Below are 19,744 nucleotides of genomic sequence, written 5' to 3'. Positions count from 1 at the left end.
GTAAAACGCACCTCTTTGATCAATCTATTAGTCGCGCATCCTAATATTTTATTATTTGGCTCAGTGGCCACTTTTATCTGATTATGCTCTTGTGAAGCGCCTTCGGATGCTGTTCTATGTTAAAGGCAAGTTGTTGTCATCGTCATTGTCAGATTGAGCTGGATTTGAACTCAAATCCCAGTATCATCTCCAATACATCCAGTTCCCAGTTTTTAAAACTTTACATTTGCAGGTTGCAATTGAAGCTTATTACAAACTGAGTTTGTTTTTTTAAAAAGCATGTATACAAAGATGGTTTCATATTGTAACATGTATTAATGATATTCTGTGTAGCTGCACGTTATTAGCAGTGTTTTCTGAACTTTTTGAATTTTTGTTTGGTTCTAGAATGGTTCTTATAGAAACTAAAGGAACAACATGTATGAAATATGGACAGGAACAAGTGTGCTAAGTGGAAACCCAGTGCAGACTGAGTAAAATCATGTGAAACAAGTTGAACTTCAACCAGTTTAAATTTGGATGCACTTATCCATTTTTTGCTTAAAAAATGATTGGGTATCTCAGCTCCTGAGCTGTTGAAAGAATGAACCAAAGGCTTAAAAGTGACTGTTGCGCTTTGTTTTTGTATATTGTGTAAGTATCACACCAAGGTGGGTGGTGATTCAGGCTTACCAGACTTATGGCTGATCTGTATCCTAACTCCGTTTATACGCCTTGACTCTAATCTCTTAATACCCTTGGCTAGCAAAAATCTATCGATCTCAGAATTGAAAGTATTAATTAAGCTAGCATCTACTGGCGTAAGAAATTTTTCCAGTAAGGAAATTGGGGTCTTTAAAAGGCGCCCCCTGAGTTTCCTCGCACATCTGGAATCTGACCGTGATCGCACGATGAGTCGCCACTAGTCTCATTTGAATATGTCAAAGTGAGGGCCAGTGATGAAGCAGCTTTGAGTTTCTTGAGTTGGACCGCTGCTGCACTCAAGATTAGTTACATTTGAGTTCTATGAGGCCCAGCAGAGCCAGGATAAGCTAATTAAGGTGGAAGTGAGGACCTCCTGACATACTTACATGTTTTGTTTTATTTTATTAACAACTATTGTTCCTCTTTACCAGAGTTCAAAATGCCTTACAAAAATCACTTACTGTTTCTGTTTTAAGGTTTCCATTTTATCGTTTTCATCCCATAGGTCTTTCAGCGGCCAAACTGCTATCAGATTCTGGGCAGAAGGTGGTGGTGCTGGAGGCCCGTGACAGGGTTGGAGGCAGGACATTCACATCCAGAGTGAGTATGAAACATTGCAAAAAGCTCTGTGCATGTGTGTTATATTATAGTTGCCACCTTTTAACAAATCAAAGGCAGCAGTGGGAGCAAAAAAGTGGCAGGAATCATGGCTTGGGTTCTGAAGTTTATTTTTCTGCTGCAGAAAATTCATTGAAAACTTCAATAACCTTTAATAACTAAAGGCTGCATATTTAAAGATATCGAGTAATTTTAAAACTTCTTTAGAAATCAGACTTTGTTTGATCTAGAATCCTAGACTTTTTGAACCTAGAAGAAAGCCATTCAGTTCATCGCATCTGTATCAGCTCTTTCCAGTCAGTTCTCTCAAAATCTCAGTTAAGTCTAAAACCAGATGAATGGTTTGCCCTCTGTTCTCTGAATTCACTGTTCTCCTTCCTCTCTAAATCTCTCCCTCCATATAAACTCTCCTACTCATATTAACTGCAATCCTCTCAACTTTGCCATCTTCTGTGGCCTCTCTACTCCCATGGTCTTGGGCGCTGTCAAGGCCATCTCCAATCACTTCATTATATCCCTTACTACCCCATCCCTTACCCCTTTCCAATTCCTTTGTGTCCGTTCCTGAAAACACTCGCCCAAGTGATTTACAACTGCACTTTCAACTAGCCTTGAGGTCCTTCATTCAACACACTGGCCCCGATAAGAAGGGGAAGGAAGTTTAGCAGTCGGGAAACCCAGAAGAACGCGTTTCCCTCGGGTTTGCTGAATTTAATGGCGGGATCTGATTACAATTTTTGGACTCCGTTTCCCAGCCGCAGCCAGCCAACTATTCCTGTTCCACTTACCTGTTCCATCCAGTAGTCCTCGCCTCCCTTCAGCTGCCGGGTTTCCTGAAGCCCGGGAAACCCAGTCAGCCAGTGTTAAAGCTGGAACATAGATAAAATTTTAGGCACGCAGCCTCACTAAAATATTTAAATGAGGGACCCGCCTCCTGAGAGCGGGTTGGTCGCCTGTCCCGCCTCCGTTAAAACCGGAAATTTTAACTTTCCACCCAACCCAAACCCACCTGTTTTTAGGGGTTAAAATGAACCCATCTATTTCTGCAGCTTCGATCTGCTTAACCACATTATCACCGCCACCTTTGATGCCCTTGTCTCCAGCAAAACCTTTACCTCTTCCGTCCCACTCCTTCTGGTATAGCCCCCAACTTCGCACCTTCAAATCCAAGGGGTGCAGATATGAACGTATCTGGTGCACAAATGGTTTAGCCATTCATCACTAGATCTGGCTGGACCACATCAAGTGCTATTGGGTCTCTGTCTGCTCTGCCAAAACCACAAACTACTCCAGGGTCATCCTGGAGAGCAAAGATAAACTCCTTGGATTCTTTTCTCCACTACTGTCTCCCTGACATGCCTCACTTCTTCCTATTTATGTAACCCATATAACCCTCCCCTTCCCCTAACTCTGGCCTCTTGTGCATTCTCCCACCCCTCTTGCAGCTCCAACAGGGTACCTGAAAATTCCTTTTAATTCATTATTGTCACTAGGAGGGTTCTCCTCCAGCAATGAGGAATGATAACAGGTCACTTGTAAATATTTGTAGTTTAAATAGCTGTTGAGAAACATTAGGGCAAAAGTAACCAAATGTTCACTACCTTAACTTCCAAATGTTTAACCTGTTCAAACAGATATTTTAGTTGCTGCAAACATTTGTTTCTATGTAGAGCAAATTTGATGTGTCTGCGATCAGTTAGTTGGGTATAATTTCCCTCATGGTGGTAAAAGTGGGGGGTTTTGTGTGATGTGCGATTTCTATACATCTGAGTTAGACAATGACCACGCTTTCAAAGTACATTGGCTGCATAATGCGTTGAAACATTCTGAGATTGTGAAAGCACTATATAAAAACAAATTATTTCTTTCTTTATTAATGTGTAGCAAGTGCATGATGCCAGTCACTTTATCCTACATGTCCGTGCCAGATAACCAGGAAGCTGCCATGATGCTTTCATCACGCCAGCCCTCATGACTCAGAGCCATGTATCAGCATGGTTGATTGGTGATCAGGGCTATTCTATGCAGTCATGGCTGATGACTCCAGTAAGGCTTTTGTAGACAGAGGGAACAACAGATACAATGAGGTCCATGCCATTACAAGAAGTGTCATAGAGCAGAACACAGGAATTCTCAAGTTTTGTTTCAGGCGCCTGGATAAATCTGGTGCAGCCCTGCAAAACAGACCAGCGAGAGCCTCAAGAATCATTGGAGCTTACTGTATTCTGTATAATATCACAATGAAGAAAGGCTTGCTGCTTCTGAAAGCTGAAAGCAATTGCTGAAGTGGAGGTGGAACTTCCTCCCTCCCAACAGCCTGAGAGAATGTGGGGCAGAACAGCCAGAGAAAGGAGGGCACACCTGACACTTCAGTACTTTCAATAAATAAGGTTGACTCACCAAATAAAGTCATATCGCACCTGTCTGTTCTCTCCACACACCCTCGCAAAGCCCCTCACTTTAAAGAATTCTGAAAGTTCCTTCATAAGACGAAAATTTCCATTTCCCCGACATCATCCTAACCCTAAAAATGAGAAAATGTATGCAGAAATGAACTCAGAACCCTACATGCATAAGCTGTGGTAACTTTACGCAATAATATATTCTCCAAAAAGTGTCAAAAACCCATTCACCTTATCCAGAACTACTTAACACTGTTTACTCTTTGTGCCAGCTAACTTATTTGTTCATATTTGCTGACTCTACTGCTCCCTTAGCAAGATGAGGTTGAGCAATGGGTGGCTGGGACAATCCCTTTATAACCTTAAGAAACCAGAGATGACAACCTTTCTTTTGCGGTGGCAAGGGGTGCCAGACCCACGTCTGAAACTCCCTCATGTGTAGGTATCGGAGGCGAGCCTTGAGGCAAGAGCTTCCATGCCACTTTCTGGAAAGGCAGTGATATTGGCGCCCACTCCTTGCAGCCCGCTAGTTCTGGGCACAGGCCAGATCGTGGAGGCTCTGTGATGGTGACCTGTTCAAAGCATCTATGACAGTAACGTTAGCTGCCACTCAGGAAACCACCGGAGTCTTTAGAAGGTATTCTTAATACTGCAAAAATCTCCCAGGCTGTCGCAGTCTCCAGCATATTGTGCAGGTTGTTGAGACACTGCAATGTGTTATCGATGTGGGTAATGGACTCCTCCCATTTGATAACCATCTACACTGCTTCCACATGAGATCGATGCCCGCTAATCATTCCTCTTTTGAAGACTGGACTCTTGAGATCTGGGTTCCTAGCGTCTTCAGCCTAGGGTGGAATTCTCCCCCACCACCCCACTTCATGGAGTCTCCCAGCCAGTTCATTCTCATTAGTACTCGGTGCTTCACCCAGTGACAACCCTTCTGACTTACTAGCTACTTGCTCTCAAGTGAGTTTTTCTGCATTGATGAGGGAATGAGGTAGGTGAAGTGGAGCAAGTGTCAGTAGGGGAACATTTGGAGAACAGTGATCATAGTATCATAAGGTTTAGATCAGCTATGGAAAAGGACAAGGAACAATTTAGAGTAAAAATACTTAATTGGAGGAGGGTCAATTTCAGTAGATTGAGAACAGATCTGGCCCAAGTAAATTGGAATCAATGATTGGCAGGCAAAACTGTAATCGAACAATGGGCTGCCTTTAAAGAGGAGATGGTTCGGGTACAGTTGAGGTACATTTCCACGAGGGGGAAAGGTAGGGCAACTAAAGCCAGAGTTCCCTGGATGATGAAAGAGATACAGAGTAAGATGAAGCAGAAAAAGGGGTCGTATGACAGATGTCAAGTTGAAAATACAAGTGAGAACCAGGCTGAATATAGAAAGTTCAAAGGGGAAGTGAAAAAGGAAATAAGAGGGGCAAAGAGAGAGTATGAGAAAAACTGGCAGCTAACATAAAAGGGAATCTAAAAGTCTTCTATAGGCATCTAAATAGTAAACGGGTAGTAAGAGGAAGGGTGGGGCCGATTAGGGAACAAGACGGAGACCTACGCATGGAGGCAGAGGGCATGGCTGAGGTACTAAATATGTACTTTGCATCTGTCTTCACCAAGGGAGAAGATGCTGCTGAAGTCATAGTGAAAGAGATACTGGATGGGATAAAATTGATAAAGAGGAGCAACTAGAAAGGCTGGCTGTCCTTAAAGTAGATAAATCACCAGGACCAGATGGGATGCATTCTAGGCTGCTGAGGGAAGTAAAGGTGGAAATTGCGGAGATACTGGCCGTAATCTTCCAATCCTCCCTAGATATGGGGGTGGTGCCAGAGGACTGGAGAATTGCAAATGTTACACGCTTGTTCAAAAAAGGGTGTAAGGATAAACCCAGCAACTACAGGCCAGTCAGTTTAATCTCAGTGGTGGGGAAGCTTTTAGAAATAATAATCCGGGACAAAATTAACAGTCACTTGGACAAGTGTGGATTAATTAAGGAAAGCCAGCAAGGATTTGTTAAAGGCAAATTGTGTTTAATTAACTTGATCAAGTTTTTTGATGAGGTAACAGAGAGGGTTGATGAGGGCAATGCAATTGATGTGGTGTACATGGAATTCCAAAAGGCATTTGATAAAGTGCCACATAATAGGCTTGCCAGCAAAACTGAAGCCCATGGAATAAAAGGGACAGTGGCAGCATGGATACGAAAATTGGCCAAATGACAGGAAACAGAGAGTAGTGGTGAACGGTTTGTTTTTCGGACTGGAGGAAGGTATATAGTGGTGTTCCCCAGGAGTCGATACTAGGACCACTGCTTTTCTTGATATATATTAGTGACTTGGACTTGGGTGTACACGGCACAATTTCAAAATTTGCAGATGACACAAATCTTGGAAGTATAGTGAACAGTGAGGAGGATAGAGATAGACTTCAAGAGGACATAGACAGGCTGGTGGAATGGGTGGACACGTGGCAGGTGAAATTTAACGCAGAAAAGTGCGGAGTGATACATTTTGGTTGGAAGAACGAGGAGAGGCAATCTAAACTAAAGGGTACAATTCTAAAGGGGTGCAGGAACAGAGAGACCTGGGGGTATATGTGCACAAATCGTTAAAGGTGGCAGGGCAGGTTGAGAAAGTGGTTAAAAAAGTATACGGGATCCAAATAGTGGCATAGAGTACAAAAGCAAGGAAGTTATGATGAACCTTTATAAAACACTGGTTTGGCCTCAACTGGAGTATTGTGTCCAATTCTGGGCACCGCACTTTAGGAAGAATGTGAAGGCCTTAGAGAGGGTGCAGAAAAGATTTACAAGAATGGTTCCAGGGATAAGGGACTTCAGTTACATGGATAGACTTGAGAAGCTGGGGTTGTTCTCCTTAGAGCAGAGAAGGTTGAGAGGAGATTTGATAGAGGTGTTTAAAATCATGAGGGGCCTGGACAGAGTAGATAGAGAGAGACTGTTCCCATTGGTGGAAAGGTCGAGAACCAGAGGACACAGATTTAAGGTGATTGGCAGAAGAACCAAAGGCGACATGAAAAACTTTTTTACGCAGCGAGTGGTTATAATCTGGAATGCACTGCCTGGAGGCAGGTTCAATCGTGGCTTTCAAAAGGGAATTGGATAAATATCTGAAAGAAAAGGTTTTGCAGGGCTACGGGGAATGGGCGGGGGAGTGGGACTAGCTGAGCTGCTCTTGCAGAGAGCCGGCACAGGCTCGACGGGCCAAACGGCCTCCTTTTGTGCTGTAACCATTCTATGGGGAAAAATTCGTTTTTGCCCGCAAAGCAGTCGGTGTCCTCGCCAACTGCCGTTAACGGCCGCCCGAAATGGCCGCCGCGCTAAACGAGGTAAATTGGTGTGGGGGGTACGGTGGTAGGTGGCACAACGCTAACATTGCGCGAGGGATCCGGGACCAATTTGTTGTGCTAGTGCTGCCTGACGTCTGTACGCGAGGCTGTGAAGCTCGCAATGCATTGTGGGGAGTGAGAAGCTCTGGAATTTAAAGGGGCCATGCACAGTGAAGCAAGACAAAATAAAATGCAATGATTCAATACATTTTTCAGCCCTTTCTGTCTTTTAACAAATAATCAATATTTAAAAGAAGTTCCAAATGTCAATATTCAGCACTTAAAGCTGAATTACCTTCCTAAACTCAGCAAATGGGAAAATTGCCTCAGCAGTACCACAAATGGCTCAGCAAGCTAGGGAAGGGGCATCGAGGGTCACGCACGCAGCACTCCAGCTTTGTGCAGGAGGTCAACACTGCAAGACTGACCCTCTACCCACAGGGGCCAGGAGGTCCTCCAGAAAGTACAATGTGGGCATACATTACCAAGGCAGTGTCGCCCCCACCACCTGGCTCCAGTACCCAAAGAATCTTCATGACCTCAGACCACTGGTCAAGGTCAGTGAATGAATCTTCAAAAGCCATCACCTACCAACTGTACCACTTACCTCACACACTGCTCAATGCAGGACCCCAATCACTCACCTACCAACAATCTGCACCAATGACGAGGCACATCCACCATTCCTGGCATCACCTCACCCCTTTGGAGGAGACAGTGCAGGCCATTCATAGCAGGGGCATGGCTGAGCCCTTGGCCAGCGGCGGGGCTGAAAGGATACAAGATGCGGGTATCGTCGTACGTTATCCCCCTTCTGACATGCACCTCTAGGTTCCCGTCCCCCGTCAGCTCAACTCCACCCTTGTGCCTTCCTCATTTCACACACCCAAGAAATTCAGCCTGCCCAGCTAGTGGGTCAACAAGAAGAGGCAGCCTGCCCAACCAGTGGGTCAACAAGAAGAGGCAGCCTGCCCAACCAGTGGGGCCGCAGGTGGATGATTCCATCCCGGATATCCTGGCCACAAAGGGGCTGTCTGGGATGCATCCTTCCGTCTGATTTCTCCTCTTTGGTTTCTTCCTCTTCTGCGTCTTGCTCTTCCTCTTCCTTCTGCAAGCGGATGCTGTAAATGTGAAATGACAGCATAAGCTGCTGCAAATTACTCAGTTGGTCCGGCAGCATGTCGACCTGAGACATGAACTCCACAGATGTAGCGTGACCTGCTGAGTATTCGCAGCATGTTCTGTCTTCTCAAAGGCATTCACTTAACATCCGAGCCCTTGCAAGCATTCAGCAGCACTCCCAAAACATTAAAAAAACTTTTCACATATATTCCAGCAAGCCACCACTTCAATAAAATCCAAAAAACCCTTCCATTCAAACTTACTTGATTGATGTGTGTGTCCCTTTAACAGCTGCAGATATTGCCCCTGTCAGCATCTGTTAGCCTGCTTGCACACCAGGTTAACTTGGCATGCTTAGGACCCAGCGCTGAATTGAGCGCCGGTTACCGGCAGCACAAAGGGGCCCACAAATATGGTGGCCTCCACGGGGACCACCTCCAGCTGGCGCAAGAGCGGCGGCCACCATTTTTTCGAGAATCGCTGCCGCTGACATGTGACGGTAAGTATATGAATTTCTCGCCCTATGATTCTATGATGTGGGTGCTTGTGCAAGTAAGATGCCATGACACAGTTGGTGATGAAGTGGCAGCAGTTGAGGCTCTGCTTCCTGTAGCTAATTCCCCAGTGGAAGTGCTTGGGTGGCCATCATTATGGCTGGTCTCTTCCTACAAGGCATCCCCTATGATGCGAAACACAGAAGAGCTTATTTAGCTGCACACAGTGACATTCACTTTGAAGAAATAGTTGCAATACTTTGAGAAGGGACATGAAGCTGAGACTCTATCTGATGAGAATTCCCAGTTTTTAACAACCTTCCAACTGTGCCCTCTCCCACAGATTCTCCTGTCTGCCTACCCATGATGTGCAGCGTCTCCTTTTCATGTGCACTGACGGTTTTCAGCACTGCTGCTCCTTTCCTAGTTTTACTTCTTTGGCACTGGTTATAGGCCATGTTTTCAGTTGGATGGAGAGAAGTCAATGTTAATGGCATGTGAGTGGCATAGAGACTTTCCTCCATGATAATGAAATGTGGAAGTGCACTGTCCTTTAAATGAAGTCTCGCCCTTGTGGCAGACAGTGAGAGTTGCCAGAGTGGTTTTGAGTTAAGAAGGTGCTTTAGTGTTTGCAAAGTTTTTCCTTTACCTGACACCCAGATACTAAGAGAGTAAGGCCTAGAAATTCGGGTGGTTTGTGTCAAATGTTAACGCCATGAAATGGCAAAAAAACGGCGGCTGGCGCTCTTCCGCCAGCTGGTGGCGGTTACAGCGACGGCCGCCATTTTCGGCAGGTTGGCAGCGCTGCCGTTACCTGCTATCGGTGAGAGTATTTTAATGAGGTGGAGCGTGACGTCATTGGGCGTGCAACGCTGAGTTGACGTCATTCATCTATTTTGGAGTTCTCCGCTCACATTGCTGCCTGCCAAATCACGCCAGCATTTGCTGCTGCTAAAAGGTCTTTCATCAGCGTTAACGGCCATGAGGATTCTGGTAGGACTTATGAGGATGGACGCCAGGACTTCAAATGCCTCCTTTGCCAAGTTTCTTCTTTTAAACTTTCATTTTTTGACCATCAGTGGTGGAGGGGCGGTAGGGGGGGGGGGGAGGCGGAGTGGGGGGCCAGCGGTGAGGGGCGGGGGTGGTGGGGTTGCATTTTCTGGCAGCTTTCCAGGAGGCCTACAGTGTTTGTGGGTCAGTAAACCAATGGGTGAACTCCATTGCAACGATTGAAGATGATCTCTGATAAGATCTCTTTTATCTGCATTCATGTCATAAACAAACAAAATATCGATAAACATCAGGTGGCAGCTAATATTTTTGCAACACGTACGGCAACTGTTCGGGTCATTCCTTTCTTCCCCGCCCCTACACTGCGATCGGGAGACTGAGGCGACCCTTGACCTCCTTCTCAGATTACCGCTGCAAAGAGCGCGTTACACTAGCAAATCACCGCCACGCTGATGATAATGAGCAGGCAGTACCAAAATGCCGGTACTACCTGTGCTCTCTCGGCCAGCGGCCGTTACTCTTGGCCGCCAATTTTACCGGCAGGTTTCCAGCGTTCCCCAATTTCGAGGCAAAAGAGTATGATAGGTAAAGTGATGAGTGAAGCCTTTATGAGTAATAGAGTATCTGTATTGGCAAGAATGCCTTGACTTATTTTGGCCACCCCTGTGTAATCATTGATTTGTTTCCTGCACTGTGTGGCATTTCTTGGGGTGGTGAAGGTTGCACCCTCTGCCTCTGCCACCTCCCTTCAGACAACTTGCACCACCCAGTTCTGAGGCTTCCTGCCCTTGGTGCACAGCAGTCTGCATCTTGTAGCCCTGACCAGCTAGCAATATCTCTAGAGATGTTGCTGACTCTGCCCCTGTCCCGCCCTGCCGAGGCTGGTGCTGTTGATGCTGCTTCAGACATTGCTGCTGTTCTTCTTCCTGCCGCTCAGAAAGTGATGCTGCCTCTAACCAGCTGCAGCCTTTTAAAGACTGCACAAGAACTGTATTTCTATCCCTTCCAGAGGCAGTATCAGGAGCTGTGTTACTACTCCAAACTTGCTTTGCACAGCAAATGAGAGAACCAGAAGGGAATTGCAGTGGGTGAGTGGTGGATTGTGCTCGTGCAAGAAACACAGAAAGCTAGCATGCAGGTACAGCAAGCAATAAGGAAATCAAATGGCATGTTGGCCTTTATTGCAAGGGAGTTGGAGTATAAGAGTAAGGAAGTCTTGCTACAATTGTACAGGGCCTTGGTGAAACCACACCTGGAGTACTGTGCACAGTTTTGGTCTCCTTATCTAAGGAAGGATATACTTGCCTTGGAGGCGGTGCAACGAAGGTTCATTAGATTGATTGCTGGGATGAGAGGGCTGGCCTATGATGAGAGATTGTGTAGAATGGGCCTATACTCTCTGGAGTTTAGAAGAATGAGAGGTGATCTCATTGAAACATACAAGATTCTGAAGGGGATTGACAGGGTAGATGCTGAGAGGTTGTTTCCCCTGGCTGGAGTATCTATAACTAGGGGGCATAGTCTCAGGATAAGGGGTCGGCCATTTAAGACTGAGATGAGGAGGAATTTCTTCACTCAGAGGGTAGTGAATCTTTGGAATTCTCTGCTCCAGTGGGCTGTGCATGCTGAGTCTTTGAGTATATTCAAGGCTGAGATAGATAGATTTTTGGACTCTCGGGGAATCAACGGATATGCAGATCGGGCGGGAAAGTGGAGTTGAGGTCGATGATCAGCCATGATCCTATTGAATGGCGGAGCAGGCTCGAGAGGCCGTATGACCTACTCCTGCTCTTACTTCTTATGTTCTTATGATTCACTTTGGTGGGTGATATTTCCATTTTGCTGCTAACCCACCAATGGGAGGAGAATTCAGTCCATTATTTTTATTACCCTTCTGAGTACTGATTCCTTCAGGTTTCAAACTACACACTTTGTCATTTAAAAGTAACTAAAAACTTTTCTCCTTGCCCAACCATTCATTTTAAGCCTTTCCCATTTATCATTATTGGAAAGTGCACAAACTCTGCTCTACAGTGCCTCCTGATGGCTCATACTAGAATGATTCCTGGGATGAGAGGGCTGTCCTATGAGGAGAGATTGTGTAGAATGGGCCGATACTCTCTGGAGTTTAGAAGAATGAGAGGTGATCTCATTGAAACATACAAGATTCTGAAGGGGATTGACAGGGTGGATGCTGAGAGGTTGTTTCCCCTGGCTGGAGTGTCTAGAACTAGGAGGCATAGTCTGCAGTTGTAGACTGATATCTTTGTCACAACCACTGTATTGTCCTGTTACAGGTACTTCAATACTACCATCTAAGGCGATAGCCAGAAATAGCATCTTAATCATTATACTGCACCAGTAGTTTAGTCTACTTAAGTCAGTCAGCAGAAAGCATTGGTGCCCTTTCAGTATTGCAGTCTTATACTGCAGTCATTTTGATCCCAATTAATGTGACAGAGTACATCAGTACCAGAATCCAGTGAGAATCCTGGATGCAGGAAACTTATTATTTGAGTTCGCTGGCCGGCTGGATATTTTTGGAAATAACCTCGTGCCTCCCAATTATCTTTTTGAACATGAGCAGAGAGGCTCACTGCATGTAGCTAGATGATTTTTACTGAGACTTAGGGGGTGATTTTGCCAATGGGGAGCCTTTGGAGGCGGGACTCCCACTTGTCGAGTTTCAGTCCCGTCTCCAACAACTTCTGGACAATCCACGCTATTTTCCCTTGATTGACCTTGTTAAGCCCGCCCAGTGGGCTTAGCAGGCCAATTAAGGGAAAGCCGGTTGCAGAGAATGTCAACGTATGACGTTTCATCTGTCAAAAAGTTTTGACAGTTGAATTGTCATTGTTTGACAGCTCTGTGAAGCTGACAAACAGTGACATTCTTTGTAGTTTGATGAGGTCTTGATTCAAGACCTCATCAAACATCTTTCTTTTGCAGAAATGATGGTTGTTGCATCTGAGAATGCAACGGCCACCTTTCATCTCCAACACGGAGGTGTGAGACTCTCCGCATACACACTGACTGAAGCCTGCAGGAAGAAACAAAGGTAAGTACACTTTTACTAACACTTTGCACTTACCTCAGATACTCACCTCTCCACTCTTGCACCCATCACTTACCTTCACAGCACACTTTTGCACCCCCGCAGACCCACTACTCGCCTCGCTGACCTGGCAGGTTTCGGAGCGTTCGGGAAGCCCGCACTTGTGAGGGCAAAAAGGGGATAATCCTGTAGCTAACAGGCAGTTAATAGGCTTTAATCCCTTCCTGCCTCCAAGGAGACGGGACCCTGCGCGGGACGGCTACCCGCCTCCTGGGAAGATGGCACGGAGGCGGGTTGGGCACCCTCCCCAAAATTCTGCCATTTTCCTGGCAGTCCCACCTCCATACCTGCCTCCCCAGGGCTGGCAAGATCGCGCCCTAGGATATTTACTGATTTAGAGTTGCAAATCTTTCAAAAATGTGCTGCCAGATTATTTTTAGTACTTTCTTTGGCACTCTCCTAGACACTCAGACATTGCTGTGCAAATATTGCCAATTATAGATGATTCCTAAATAAAAGCAGTAATTACCTGAATCATTTGGGTCTGTATCCTTCCAGAACTGAAGAAACGAGTGTAATTATAACCAAGTTTGGTGCTGTAGTGTATGTACCCGTCTACCTTTAAGGGAACTATTGAATGTAACCGTTCACCTTTAAGAGAACTACTTTAGGTGTGGCACTATTTGTTTGGCTTCTGTATACTGTAATACCGATAGTGACCACACCAGTATATAAGTGTTGTGGCAGGATTGCTGGGGCAGATTCGCCCGGACCACCGAATAGTAAAGACCTGTTTGTTTGTTACTTCTGAAGTCTGTGTATTTATTAACTGCACAACCCACAGACTTTACAGTGGCGACGAGTCCGATCGTACCCTGCGGCAAGACTACCAAAGCAACGAAGAGCGTCGAAGAGAGGCAACCGCCCTCGGCGTGCTGCTGAAAGAAAACACGAGGCTGCAGCAGGAGGAAGGAGGAAGACTTTAGCAACAAAAGCTTCCGTCTGCAACAGGCACTGACTACCCTTCTACCACGGTGCGGAGTGAGCCGATCAGCTGGAAACAAGGCGGCCGCGGAGACTGTGAGTAGGGGAAGGTGTAGAGAATATCCGGAGGATAAGGGCTGTGCACTCGACCACGGTCGAGGGGGGAACGGAGCCGGTCAGAAAGTCGGGTCCAACGGCGTCGTGAGACAGTCGGACCTCGACCGGCGGGAAAACTGGGCAGCGACCGCAGCCACGAAGCGCTGAGACTGTGAGTAGGCGCGGGAAGAGAAACCCAGCCGCAGCCGGGGAGGGAAACACCGGTCTGCGAGAGGGCTGGGAGGTGAACAGGAACCGTGCGGGTGGGAGAGAGAGACAGAGCCGAGCAAGGGGAGAGAGACTGCGCGAGAGCCAGTCCAGCGGCTGAGCTGTCCTCCACCAACGGGGTACCCAGAGCCGGTAGAACTGAACGTGCAGGAGAGGGAGAGACAGAGCCGAGCAAGGGGAGAGAGACTGTGCGAGAGCCAGTCCAGCGGCTGAACTGTTCTCCACCAACGGGGTACCCAGGGCCGGTAGCACCGAACGTGCGGGAGAGAGAGCGACAGAGCCGGGTACAGAGAGAGAGACTGCGCGAGAGCCAGTCCAGCGGCTGAACTGTCCTCCGTTAACGGGGTGTACCCAGCGCCAGTAGAGCCGTGCGGGTGGGAGGAAAAGACAGAGCCGAGTAAGGGGAGCTGTGCGGAAGCCAGCCAGCAGCTGAACCTGTCCGCTGTGGGGGAAGCGTACCCCTTCCACCGGGAAGAAACGCGGGAAGCCGCCAGAAGCGGGAAACCGCCATTGAAGTGGGCGGGGCGAGAAAGGAAGAGCGGGAAACCGCCATTTTTGCGGGAAAACCGCCATCTTAACTGACATACCGCCATTGAAGTGGGCGGGGAGAGAAGGAAAGAGCGGGAAACCGCCGATTTCGCGGGAAAACCGCCATCTTAGAAATAAACAAATAAATAAGAAATACTGGTGCTGCTCCCAAGGGAAGAAAGATGCCTAAGCGAGGGAATATTAACGACTTTAATTCTGAAATAGAAGACTGGGCCACGTACGTGGAATGCATAGAGATCTATTGCGAAGCCAACAAAATAGAGGAAGATGACAAGGCGATAACATTGCTAAACTCGATGGGGGCAAAAACATACGGGCTCTTGAAGCATCTAATAGCACCAAATAAACCAGCGGATCAGACCTTCGAAGAGATTGTGGCTGTGCTGAAGGACCACTTGAACCCCACACCGTTGATGCTGGCTGAACGATTCAAATTCTACGCAAGAACGCAGAGGAAAGACGAAAGCAATGCAGAATACTTGGTCGAACTACGTAGGCTAGCGAAATACTGCCAGTTCGGAGGGAATCTGACAGAAGCGCTGCGGGACAAGTTCGTATGCGGATTGTCCAAAGAAGGGACGCAGAAGCGACTACTGGAAGAGAACGACCTCACACTGGACAGGGCTGTCCTTATAGCTGCATCGCACGAAGCCGCAGCGAAAGGAACGGCGGAAATGCAACTAAAGGCGGCGGCACTCGGGGTGGACCAAATTACTTCAAGCACAACAAAATGCTACCGTTGTGGGAAGACAACGCATGACCAGAATCAATGCTGGTTTAAGAACCAAGAGTGTAGGAAATGTGGCAAACTGGGTCACATCGCGAAGGTATGCCGGTCTGGGAAAAAGACCAACAATCAAAGGAAGCCACCACAAGAAAAGTACAACCAGGTACACAAGGTGGCTGAGAAGAGTTCAGACGAACAGAATTCAGACTCAGACCCAAACAACCAGGAGCTGGGTAGTCTGAGAATCCACAATGTGGGTAAAGAAACGGATCTACAGACCATCTGGGTCATACTAAAAATAGCTGGAGTCCAAGTAAGAATGGAGCTGGACACTGGATCAGCTCTATCAGTCATCAACCGAAGGGACTACCACCGGCTATTCTCTCACATACCTTTAAGAAATACCAAGTTCGTATTACAGACATACACGGGGCATAACGTATACCCCGTGGGGAAAATAAGAGTCAAGGTGAGAGATAGGGGTAAAGAACACCCAAGAATGAGCTTGTACGTATTACCTGAGGGAGGACCACCACTTCTAGGACGGGAGTGGATTAAGAAAATAGACATGGAATGGCATTACCTAAAAGCCATAATGAGGGAGGACTCGGTGCAAGCTATTAGCTCAGATTCTGAAATGGATGATGATAAGACCAAGTCGAATATGGAAGACAAGGCTAAAAGGGACTTGCCGACGATGGGGAAGAAAACGAAGACATGCAGAAGGACTTATGGTACCAAGAAGAATAAAGCTGCAGAGCAGAACTCCAGGTTGACAGAGAATTCTGAGCCTGTTCAAGCAAAGGATTCATCCACGACGGAAGAACACCGAGCTCGGACGCAAACTTATGTCAAAGTGCGACAACAATTAGAACAGTTGAGTGACCGTCTCGTACAAGAGATGAAAAATATGGAAAAGTTCTGGGACACCGAATGGGAGAACCTGGAAAGACAACAGAGACAGCTAGCTCAAGCAGAGAGCGACCATAGAGCCATCGTGGTCAAATACCAGTCACATTCCCCTGATGCTGTTCAGGAACTAGAATATTTACAGAACGAACCAAAGGAAGAGGAATCTTCAGGAAGCCAGGATTTTATTCCAGTTCTTCTCTACGACTCCTTACAAGCAGAGTGTGAGAAGTTTAAAGAACAGTATGAACAGGCCCAGGCTACAATTCTGGAGGGGGTTAACTCGGCAGCCTCCGAAAAGCTAGTTTCAGTAGAAGCATATGAACAACTAAAGGTTGAACATGAGCAAGAAGTCCAAAGGCTGCAGGAAATTCTTGATGAGCTCAAGGCCAAGACAGACTCATCGGTAGAAGTTCCATCCATAGATGAGAAATTAGAGGTGAAAAACATGGCAGAGCATGAAAGACAGGATGTCCAAGAACTCATAAAAACATTGAAGGACACCCAAGACAAATATGAGGCGGCAATGACCGAGGTTCAACAACTTGAAGAACAGATTCAACTGGGAATCCTTTCAGTGGAAGAAAAGGAAACTGTAAGAAACTCAGAGACTGTAAGAATGGTCCCTGAACATGAACTAGAGAGCATCAGGGCGCAACTTTTCCGAGCGCTGAAAGCCAAAGTTCAAGAGGAACGTAAGGTGGAAGTATTGGAGAAAGAGGTGGATGAAATGGAGAAGACTCTGATCCACCGTGTTCCCAGGGAAGAGTTAACGGTCAGCCAACTCCTTCATATGCTGAAGGACAAGACTCTGCAAGGGGAACAATCTGAACACGAGCTTCAATCTTCAGGGGGAACGAGTTCGGAGCTCTCAAAAGTCACGGAGATAGCTGAGGTGGCAACACAAATTTTACAAGGATGCCAAAAGTACGTTGAATCACGTCAAGGTGAACAGAAGAATGTGGAAACCGTTACTTCAGTAGAAGGTTTAAATAGCCTGATAACGCAATTCCCGATGGAAGGGAAGGTATTGAACTCACAAATGAGGTCCGTCGTGAAGGAATGGCAGATAACCCAGGAAGAGCGGGATGAATATGAATGCATGAAGAAGTCTTTTCAAGAAAGATGTCTAGGGAAGGAACCACCGTCAGCTAACGTCCAGACGGGTGAGGAGGAAGAAGAAGGCTCTCTCGCTGGCCTAACTCAGGACGAACCCGAATATTACCATGACCTATTGAGTGACACTGAATATTACGAGGATGTGGTCTGCCCAGCTTGTGATGAAAACTCCCAAAGTGCTGAAATCCGGATGAAGCACTTAAGGTCTAAGGAACATAGAGAGTTGGTGGCGCTACAGCTGGCAGCCGAGAAAGGAGCTCCGAGAGTTTCAAAAAGGCAGAAAAGAAAAAGAAGAAGCAGAAGATAGTAACTGTCTAAAATATTAGCACTTCTACCATCCCAGGCGGGACATTACGAAAGGAGCTAAATTAGTTGAAAAACTGGAAAATGTCAAGACAGCCAGTTGGTTGTAAAAGTCCGCACTGCTGGTTCAACAGGACGAAAGTTCAAGCTGTTACGTCAAGAAAAAGGCTATGGAGGAGTCACGCTAGCCAGGTGAACCGGCTACACCAAAGAAATGTTGTTCGGAACGAGTCAAGATCAGAGACTGAATCTATGAACTGTTTCCGCAGAGACTGAACCTGTGAACTGTTTCCACCGAGATTATATCTGTAAATTGTTTTATATGACATTGACTCCACCGAGATTATATCTGTAATTTGTTTTATAGTAAGTTGAAGATATGTATGTTTAACGGGGACTCTCTAAGTAATAAGCTAAAAAGCGAGGATTGTAGTGTATGTACCCGTCTACCTTTAAGGGAACTATTGAATGTAACCGTTCACCTTTAAGAGAACTACTTTAGGTGTGGCACTATTTGTTTGGCTTCTGTATACTGTAATACCGATAGTGACCACACCAGTATATAAGTGTTGTGGCAGGATTGCTGGGGCAGATTCGCCCGGACCTTCGAATAGTAAAGACCTGTTTGTTTGTTACTTCTGAAGTCTGTGTATTTATTAACTGCACAACCCACAGACTTTACAGGTGCTGCTGAGTGCGTTCACTTCACATACTTGCATATTGTCATATGGTGATATTAAGTCCATGGATAGCTCACAACTGCCTGCAGTGCATGCAAATTCTGACACTGATTTAATGCTCATGAAAATATTAATTGTCCTTTCAGTTGAACTCTGATTGCATTACTTTTTTTTTTACCAGAATAAAAATGTAAAATATGTGGACCTGGGTGGAGCTTATGTGGGTCCAACTCAAAACCGAATCCTACGCCTGTCAAAGGAGATGGGCCTGGAAACCTACAAAGTGAACGAGGTTGAGCGTCTAGTTTACTACGTGAAGGTAAGAGTTGATTGTGTAGAAGCTATTGAGGTAACAACTGTCAGTAGCGCATTTGCTGAGCATATAGTTGAAGTTCTGATCATTCAGGTTATGATATGGGCAGGGCAGGATGACTGAAATGTAGATATCACGTTTTGAGATTTTTTGAGCATTTTTTCACAAAAATGATCTGGAAAAAGAGTTACTTTTAAAAAGTATTCACACAATTTTAGGGAAAAAACCACCTAGACACAATGGGCCGAATGGCTTCTTTATGTGCTGCATGATTCTGTGATTCTAGATGAAAGTTGGATAATATGCTAAAATAGTTTTCCTGAAAGACTGTAAATAATAATCAACCTGTTAGCTTGTCTCGGTATTTGATGAAGAGGTTATAAAACCAATCAAAGGCACCTCAACTGATTCGGATGTTGCCATATATTTATACACCTGGAGTCCTGACCCACTGAGTACCTGATTCCAGCTGTATTGAGGGGAGTAGTCCTTGTTCTATACAACACTTCTACTGACTGATACAGTGCTAAGAACTGCTTTTCTTTTGTCACTATCACAGTAGTTATTTTGAGAGGAAAAGTTTGGAATATGCTGCAGCTTCTTTGTCCTGTCCTGATTTAATTTAATCAATGAGTTTTCAAACTAGTCATCCAGGGTTGGCTAGCACTGTGTATTAATCCTATATCTTAGAGCTTCAGATAGTGGATCATGTAGGGTAAGTTTAAAATGTTAAAGAACTTTTTTCTAAGGAGGAGGGAAAATAGTCTTATTACAAGCTTATTCCAATGTTTGGCAGGGTGGGTGTGGGGGTGTGCGGTAGTCCGTGAAAAGCCCAGCAAGGCCGGGGGCGTGTAGGTCCTGCCAAATTTAATGGCAGGACATTATAATTTTTCTTCTTCCGTTTCTGCCATGCAGCCAGACAAATTGACAGCCTGGCCAGCTGCCGGGCGGAAAAACCTTGAGGACGGTTCCTGGCAATAGGGAGGGGGGAAAACTGAACACCGGAGGTGGGGGGAATGAGCAAGACCATCACGGAGATCGGGACTTGTGAGTGGTGGGGGAGGGAGAAGCCATGGGGGAGCGGGGAGCT

At 46.1% G+C, this 19,744-nt stretch overlaps 1 protein-coding gene across 1 annotated transcript in view; it reads left to right on the top strand.

Moving 5' to 3' along the window:
- The window catches only part of LOC147107560 (amine oxidase [flavin-containing] B-like), a 238,634-nt gene that overhangs the window by 89,633 nt on the left and 129,257 nt on the right, over nt 1–19,744 (top strand). Inside the window, 2 exon segments of the mRNA XM_086006682.1 lie at nt 1,190–1,284; nt 18,523–18,660. Of these exon segments, the coding sequence (XP_085862808.1) occupies nt 1,190–1,284; nt 18,523–18,660 (233 nt within the window).

Source organism: Somniosus microcephalus, chromosome 14, assembly GCF_052327205.1.
Source record: "Somniosus microcephalus isolate GS21.2 chromosome 14, FLI_Smic_1.0, whole genome shotgun sequence".
Taxonomy (NCBI): Eukaryota; Metazoa; Chordata; class Chondrichthyes; order Squaliformes; family Somniosidae; genus Somniosus; species Somniosus microcephalus.
This window is presented reverse-complemented; position numbering and strand designations above follow the sequence as displayed.